The sequence below is a fragment of the Anguilla rostrata genome, chromosome 3, assembly GCF_018555375.3.
Source record: "Anguilla rostrata isolate EN2019 chromosome 3, ASM1855537v3, whole genome shotgun sequence".
In the NCBI taxonomy this organism is placed as follows: Eukaryota; Metazoa; Chordata; class Actinopteri; order Anguilliformes; family Anguillidae; genus Anguilla; species Anguilla rostrata.
In genome coordinates this window covers 4,422,682-4,431,252 of record NC_057935.1, presented here as the reverse complement: position 1 = coordinate 4,431,252, position 8,571 = coordinate 4,422,682, and the positions used below count along the sequence as shown (strand labels likewise).

The 8,571-nt window shown below is 45.4% G+C and overlaps 1 protein-coding gene and 1 long non-coding RNA gene across 3 annotated transcripts in view; one reads left to right on the top strand and one right to left on the bottom strand.

Moving 5' to 3' along the window:
• Window positions 1-1,657: 1,657 nt before the first annotated feature.
• Window positions 1,658-5,231, top strand: LOC135249897 (uncharacterized). 2 transcript variants are annotated; one of them, XR_010328818.1, is made up of 5 exons: window positions 1,658-1,738; window positions 2,202-2,264; window positions 2,713-2,808; window positions 4,154-4,276; window positions 5,090-5,231. It is a non-coding gene; the product is annotated as an uncharacterized LOC135249897 (long non-coding RNA). The 2 variants fall into 2 exon arrangements; XR_010328819.1 differs by lacking the exon at window positions 2,713-2,808.
• A 2,772-nt stretch (window positions 5,232-8,003) lies between these two features.
• The window catches only part of tifa (TRAF interacting protein with forkhead associated domain), a 12,691-nt gene continuing 12,123 nt past the window's right edge, over window positions 8,004-8,571 (bottom strand). The window contains exon 3 of the mRNA XM_064325567.1: window positions 8,004-8,158. Coding sequence (XP_064181637.1) covers window positions 8,078-8,158 — 81 coding nt within the window. The 3' untranslated portion in view covers window positions 8,004-8,077. The remainder of the gene's footprint in view (window positions 8,159-8,571) is intronic.

Below are 8,571 nucleotides of genomic sequence, written 5' to 3'. Positions count from 1 at the left end.
GAAAAAAAAAACCGCCGGTTCTTTTGACTCTAAATAGAAACACAATGGAGACCACAGAACAGGTGCCTGTTTGCAGAATGGGTGGGACGTCCTTACTTGCAGAAGAGCTGCTATTGGGCTATTTGCACCGCGTCTGCGTCATTCTCCCCTAACCCTCCCTGTTCCCCAGACCGCACAAATGCATGCAAACGCTGCCGTGAAGGTCTGAAAACTACTCAACTGAGCTGAGGCTGGAGTCACGAGAGCTGGTGAATATTATACACCTGCAGGCTGCACAGCTGGTGCTGTGATGGAGTCCCACACTGGTACCCAGTACCTGACTGCGCAGAACCCAAACCTAAACCTAAACTGAAACATTACATTTACCTTATGGGCATTTAGCTGACACTCTTATCCAGAGCGACTTACACAACTTGTACACAGCATCCATTTATATAGCTGGATGTACCCTGAAGCAATGCAGGTTAAGGACCTTGCTCAAGGGTACAACGGCAGTGTCCTTACCCGGGAATCGAACCTGTGACCTTTCGGTTACAAGCTCCTTACCCATTGCAATAATACTGCCACCCAAAAGCCAGTATCTGTCACACTATGCAAGGTGACGTGCACTCCCCCACATCCTGTGCTGAATGGGCTCCCACTTGTGGTTTCCTGTTTGCTGTCTTCGTCGCCTCTGAGACCTCAAATCACCTTTTCGCTCCCGGGGGCCGCAGGTGTTTACTGCTGGGTCTCTCAGCCTATTAAAACGCCTGTCCCGGTGCGCGGATGGGCCCCCTGTCCAGACTGTGCCAGTGCCGATTGGTCGGCAGCCTCACGGGGCAACACGTCATTGGTCCCAGGCAGCGTCTCCCAGGGATGGGTGGGTTTCTGTCGGCTGGGGTAATGGGGCCTCTAGCGCCCCCTGCTGGTCGATTGAGTACCTGAAATTCTGCCTGTTAGGTTGCACGTGAAGGGTCTTCCTTCATCTCAAGTCTGTACAAGCCTGAGTCAGGAGATGTGGAATAACCCCAAATAATTTAAGCAATGTGCTTTCCTAGTCAACCAATGGTCAGATCCTATTTCTGATTAACTGTAATCACTTCTAGCCCTTGTCAATACCAAATGCCCCATGGCTAGGCAATGTCTTTTGTACTAGAAAGAGTATACCCATTGTTAAGGTAGCTTGTTCCGTAAAAGTAATTTAACACCCTTTCAAAAGGAATAGATCTGTAGCGGAAGAATGTCAATTATCAAGGTAGCGTGTTCTATACCAGTGAACAGACAAACTCTTAGCATGTAGAAGTGTCCTGTGCTTGAATATCAGTGCAGACTATGGGCCTATAAGGAACATACATTTTTTCAGTAGTTCCATATTTTGTGCTTCCAATCAGTTGTATAGCGATGTGAAACGCACATTGATTTAGCCGTGGTCAGTGCGGTCATACGTCCTAGACAAAGTGAGTATTTCTGGACTGCCCACAGTCATTGTGTTGCACTGCTTCCTTAATTACTGCAACGGCTCAGTCATTGCGACAGTTTCTCTTTTAGTCATTTTTTCTGTGCCTGGCATCCCGGGGGGGGGGGGGGGGGGGTGTGGTGCCGTACGTTACCACCCTCCCCCCCCCCCCCCCCCCGGTGGCCGGGCGTATGGCTTCCTGTGCGCCACACACACACACCCCCCCCCCCCTCGCATAAAGACGCGTGTCTGAACACTGGCATGTGCAGAACTGTACGGCTTTCAAATCTGACCCCAAAGCAGGTATGTATTTATCCTCTTTCAATTATGGGTCATTTCTGCTCGGCTCCATCACGGGCATTCAGCAGCCGCTCTTATCCGGAGAGACTTGCACAGCTTTTTACACAGCACTTGCACTGCATCAGTTTATACGGCTGGAAATGAACTGAAGCGACGCAGGTTAAGTTGCTCGAGTGCACGACGCCGGTGTCCTGCCCAGGGGACATCACCGTGTCCGTACACGGACAAACATGTCCGTGGCAAAAAAATAAAATTAAAATTGATTGGGGGAAAAAAAGTTTATTTTTTTCCCATGATAATATACATTGCAACCTGTTTGAGAACAGCGAGGAGTACAATGAAGTGAGCAAACTTGCAATACTCCTGCTCACATTAAGCCCAGACACCTGCAGCTGTGAGCGCGGTTTCAGTCATATGAACGCTATTAAATCTCAAACACGAAATGCCTCATTGATGCCTGTTTTAGGATTGTCACCTGCCCATATGCAACGGCTGACTTTCCAGTCTCCCAAGTTTTCATCATAACAAGGTAGGGCACTGTTTTTTTTTAATGTTAGAAATACTATCATCATAAATTGTGTAGCATATTAAAATATGTACTATGGCACACTGTGAGGTCTAGCATGCAGTTGTGTGTTTCTGGTAATATTTGACTACTTCAAGTTTTGTATGTCCCTGGTAAAAATCGCATTTTAACCAAAAAGTCCGTCACAAGCCGACATGGTGATGACCCCTGGTCCTGCCTGGGACTCAAACCTTCGACCTTTCGGTTGCAGGACCACTTATTAATAAGAATAAAACACAGAATATAGATATTAAAATATCGGTGTCAAAGTGGTACACAGATTTAGAAACGTTTTACACAGCATTTGCATCGCGTCCATGTATACAGCTGGATACACTGAAGCACTGCAGGTTAAGTTGCTCAAGTGTACAAAGGCAGTGTCCTACCTGGGAATCGAACCTTTCGGTTACAGGACCACTTCCTTACCTGATTAGGCGTACTTTGATTGTGTGAGCTCAGCTAAAAGTCACAACCCCTGTCGTCTGTTCCCTACTAATTTTACCAACAAGTAACTGGAAAACAAAACCAGCTCAACCTTCCCTATCTGAGTCGGCATGCGGTTAATAGGGTTACGTGTGTTAAAAATGTTTAAAACAAGTGGAAATTATGTTAGAAAAGTTTGGTAGTTGGTTCATAAAGTAGATTAGTTATATGAGGAGACAGCGTTGTGTGTATGAGCATTAGTTTTGTGTCAAACAGAATTTAAGCAAAGCAAAAGCGTGTTAGAATTGTAAAACAAGTGAAATTAAAATAGACAAGTACAATGTAAACTTGCGCCATCGAAGATTGCGTTGGCCTGCAACGTTGCTTTGTTAATGGTTTGACATAAACAAACAAAAGCAGCAAAAAAGCAGTCTATGCAAATAATACAAGCAATAATTGAGTAGGCACGAGTGCAATAACTAAGTAAACTAAGCGGCGCGTAAGCAGCACGGCGAAGCAGCGCGGCGCGGCGCGGCGCGTGTCTACACGTGTTCCGTCTGTGTCGCGCAAAGGCTTGCTTAAAGCTCTATATTCCTAGTAGCTCTCACAGTCTGCAGTGGGATTACATCGTGTATTGCACGTTTGTTCACGACTGTTGATCATGGGTTAAGTGAATACTTGGTGGAGAGACCTTTTTCAGTTTGTTAATTTGGTAATATTTTGTTAACTCATGTAAATACGTGAGAAAGTAAACGCTTTAAAGAATTACCATAAGCTTAAATCGCAATGTAGCCCACATAATAATCAATCTCAAGCGTGTCAACTTTATGAAGAACATTTAATTATCATAATAATAATAAATAATCCATAATCAACCATTGGGAATTCCCGTGTCGTCTTGTTATTCACGTCAAAACATTTATATGATCAGATTTAGTACAATAAGTTAATCGTCAAAAAGATAGCGTAACAGTTTAATCTTGAAGGGATATGAACACCACAACGCCATGAACACCGGAAGCTTGAAGTACAAGTGCAATAAAGGCTTGCTTACAACTTCATTTATAAAATACGTTCCGCACATTACATTGCTTATTCATATGTCACCCTGAATTGAAACAATCTGTTTTTAATTTTTTTAAATTAATTTAATTAAGCTTTTAATTTCAAAGGCAGTTCTTGTTTTTGTCATACTGGTGTAGGGTGATGATTCTGACAGTATTGTTCCTCAGTTGCTTGATAAGCCACAGTCGCGTGGCAATTAAGCTTCAGTTGTGTGGTAGGTTATAAAAAAAGTACACCATATGCACACAGGAAATATTTCACCCTCTTCTTCTCTCTCTCTTTCTCTCTCTCTCTCTCTCTCTCTGTCTCTCTGATTCTCCCTCCCTCTCCCTTTCTCTTTTTGTTTTCTCTAATGATCCGTACAGCCATGGCCGTCCAACATACCGTAGTTGTGGCCCAGCCAACAATGGCCACCTCATGGCCTCAGAATCTGAAGACTAATCAGTGGAGCAGTGGCATCTGTGACTGTTGTGACGATATGGGCATATGTGAGTGTCCCCCGGTCTTTCAGAAGAGATATATGCATTTTGATATCGCAGTGGCTCAGAGTGGGGTTGCCATAACTGAAATCAATATCCATAATCACAGATTTTTTTCCAAGTATGCCTTTATATGTCTGTGTCCTTTGCATGTGCACACATATCTGTATGCGTGCGCATGCATACATGAACCAATGTGTGTGTGTGTGTTTGTGTGTGTGCGTGTGTACATGTGTGTATGTATGGTGTGCGTATGTGTGTGTGTGTGTGTGTGTGTGTGTGTGTGCGCGTTTGTGTGTGTGTGTGTGTGTATGGTGTGTATGCATGCGTGTGTATGTGTGTGTGTGTGTGTGTATGGTGTGTGTGCGCATTTGTGTGTGTGTGTATGCGTGTGTATGTATGGTGTGTGTGTGTGTGTATGGTGTGTATGCGTGCGTGTGTATGTGTGTGTGTGTATGTATGTATGGTGTGTGTGTGTGTGTGTGTGTGTGTCTATGCGTGTGTATGTATGGTGTGTGTGTGTGTATTGTGTGTGTGTGCGTGTGTGTGTGTGTATGGTGTGTGTGTGTGTGTGTGTGATGGTGTGTATGGTGTGTATGCGTGCGTGTGTATGTGTGTGTGTGTGTGTGTGTGTGTGTGTGTATGGTGTGTGTGTGTATGTATGGTGTGTGTGTGTGTATGGTGTGTATGCGTGCGTGTGTATGTGTGTGTGTGTGTATGTATGTATGGTGTGTGTGTGTGTGTGTGTGTGTGTGTATGGTGTGTATGTGTGTGTGTGTATGTATGTATGGTGTGTGTGTGTGTGTGTATATGGTGTGTTAGGCTGTCATGGCTTTTGGTCTCCCTGGACCCTCTCATGCACCACAACCAGTGACTTTGGAGAGTGTTGCTGTCTCCCCCTGCTGGACTGTTGCGGTGGGGGAATCATACCTCCTGTCGCTCTGGCCATGAGAACCGCTATGAGGGAGCGGTACAACATCCAGGTATGATCAGAGCCCAGGTGATAAACTGTCCCTCTCATGACGTCATTTTTCTCTGGATGGGCTGTCCAGGTTATTGTGTGTGAATGTGCCCATACACCAGGGGCTGCTACGTTTTGGAGATGGTGAGCCAGAATTCAGAAGGCTTAGCTTCTCAGGAATCACCTTTTCTAAAGATGGCGGGAAGCCATCGTAATTTTCAGTTGGTTTGGTTATCTTCATTTTTGTGACGTTCTTGTCTTGAAGAGATTGGTGAAGAGGCTCCGTGGGGTATGTTCTCGCACTTTGTCAGTTTGTCTCCCTAAAGACTATAACTCAAAGTTAGTCTGTCGTCTAGAAGCTGTGTCATCTACTTCATCAGTTTAGGTGTGCGGTCTGGTAGCTTTTGTTGTTCCATCATATTTACAATATTTACAATTTCAGAACAGTGTAGGTATTTATACAACTTTCAAACGGACTATTGATTACACTGTATGGCAGGACCAAGATTAATGGTGTGTATTAAGCTATATATTACATATATTCACACTATATTGAAATACAATGCAATTACTTGATCAGTGATCAGTAATTTTAGTTTTCTTAAATTCCTTTTAAAGGTAAATACTCCAAAGTACAGATAAGAATGTTTAGTCAAATTGGCGATTTGTATTTTGGTTTGGATCTACATTTTGCACTTCAAATCCATCTGCATTACAGTCAAACCAATTGACCAGTCACAAAAAAGGTTGGAGTAGCAGATATTAGCATAACAGGTTTCATCAACACATCTGTCTGCCTACTTGTCTCCCTGCCTGTCTATCTGTCTGTCTGCCTGCCTGGCTGTGTGTTTGGCTGCCTGCATGTCTATCTGTCTCCCTGCCTACCTGTCTGTCTGCCTGCCAGTCTATCTATGGCTGGCACACAGGACACGGTGTGTAATGACTGTCTGTCTGTCGGGACGCTGTGTAATGTCTGTCTGTCTGTCTGTCTGTCCCCACAGGGCATGGTGTGTAATGACTGTCTGTCTGTCTGTCCCCACAGGGCACGGTGTATAATGACTGTCTGTCTGTCTGCCTGTCCCCACAGGGCACGGTGTGTAATGTCTGTCTGTCTGTCTGTCCCACAGGGCACGGTGTGTAATGTCTGTCTGTCTGTCTGTCTGTCCCCACGGGGCAGGGTGTGTAATGTCTGTCTGTCTGTCTGTCTGTCCTCGCAGGGTACGGTGTGTAATGACTCTCTCTGTCTCTCTGTCGCCGCCCTGCAGGGCACGATGTTTAATGACTGCTGTGCCGCTGTGTTCTGCACGTGGTGCGCTTGGTGCCAGATGGCCCGGGAGCTGAAGAGGCGTCGGAACCCTGTCGTTCTGGCGGCCGCCCCGCTGCTGGCGACTGTCCCGTATTCGTCATACCCGGGTCAGCCCGTGCCCCCGGGGCAGTACCCATAGCTGCCATAGCAACGGTGCCATAGCAACCCACTCCCCGAGACAGCTACCAAGCCCTCAGTCTGTGCCAACTGCTTTTTTTTGCTTTCTGCAATGACTGGTTTGGATTGTTAAAACCTATGTCAAAAAAATTAACGCTTGATAATTTCAGCAAATGGTAAATGAATGCTTTGATCCAAATTTAGTTCGTCCACCAAAATGTACAAACATTTGATCACATTTCAAAAGTGTATGCATTACACGTGTGTAATTATATACATGTACTTAAATAATCATAACAATAAAGCTAAATATATGAATCACGTTAATGGTCGGTACTTTTTTGTTACATGGTCAGTGCAATTCAGGTGTACACCATAGCGAAAATCCATCCACAGCAGATAAACACAGCTACCAAGCGAAGACTCAAATTGCAGTACAGCAAAAATACCTTTTCACTGAGGAGACAGTGGGAGATCTGCACTGTTTCAGATTTCAGTGTGTGACAAACTCCAAATTCCACCTCCCATCGAGAGAGAGAGAGAGAGAGACAGAGAGAGCAGGAGGATATGAGAAAGGGGGAAGGGGGAAGAGAAAGAGGAAGTATGAAAGAAAGAGTGAGAATATAAGACAGCGAGAAAGAATAGGGATGAGAGAAAGGGAGTGAGAGTGGAGTGAGAGCATTACACGTATGCTATTATCTACATGTACTTAAATAATCATAACAATAAAGCTAAATATATGAATCACGTTAATGGTCGGTACTTTTTTGTTATTTGGTTGAACTCCAAATTCCACCTCCCATCACGAGAGAGAGAGAGAGAAAGAGAGAGAGAGAGAGAGAGTGAGAGAGAGCACAAGGATTTGAGGAAGGGGGAAAAGGGGAAGAGAAAGAGGAAGTATGAAAGAGTGAGAATCTAAGACAGCGAGAAAGAGAGAGAGAAAGAATAAGTATGAGAAAAAAGGGAGTGAGAGAGTGGAGTGAGACAGAAGGAGATAAACAAGAGAGAGAGATAAGCAGTTGGTAAAATGAGAGAGACACACCTATCATCTCTGGAAATAGCGTCTTTGCAATTATAGCAGCCTCATCTCTCAGTAACACACAACACTTCATCCATAATGTGACCTAATTCATACTGTATGTGAGGGTGAGTGCATAATTCAGTCAAACACGGCACAGCTTATTCTGCGGTTCTATTTATAAAACTACGCATGACAATTTAAAAATATTTAGGGACAGTACAGGACGACCTTATGTTCACATTCACAGTATGTTACGCCTGCAAATTCCATTTTTCAAAAGTACAAATTAAATCACTAAATATATATATGCTACAGATAAGTAAAGGGGTCAGGGTTACTCTTCCCCTTTCATTTCACCTAACATCACTTGGGCATCATCGGCTCCTCCCACATCTCTGGAGCAATTCAGTTCCCCGTTGCCGGCTGCCCCCTAAGTTCACGCATGGTCACTGATGACAGGGATGAGCGTAGGGGAACAGGAGGAGCCTGAGGCCAGCGGGCGGCCAGGACGAAGGTGCAGCTCTCCTCGTCGCGGCCCAGCCGCAGGGGCTCCTCGGCCGGGTGCCTCTGCCGCCGGTTGAGGGGCATCAGGGCGCAGAGGCGCCCGTCGGCCTGCAGGGGGCGGTAGAGCTGAACGTGGAGGCACGTCAGGTACTCCTCGGTCTCGAACAAACCCTGCCGAGAGATAGTGGTAGAGAGAGAGAGAGAGAGAGAGAGAGAGAGAGTGAGAGAGAGATAGTGGTAGAGAGAGAGATTTTCTCTGAGCGGGACATGAGCATTAAGAGAAAGAGAGCGCTAAAATGCCAGAGAGAAGGAGGCGGAGGTTACACAGAGGTCAGAGGTCAGATGTGATGACACGGTGGCCTGAGGTGACAGCATAGAACTCCTATTGGGCCATA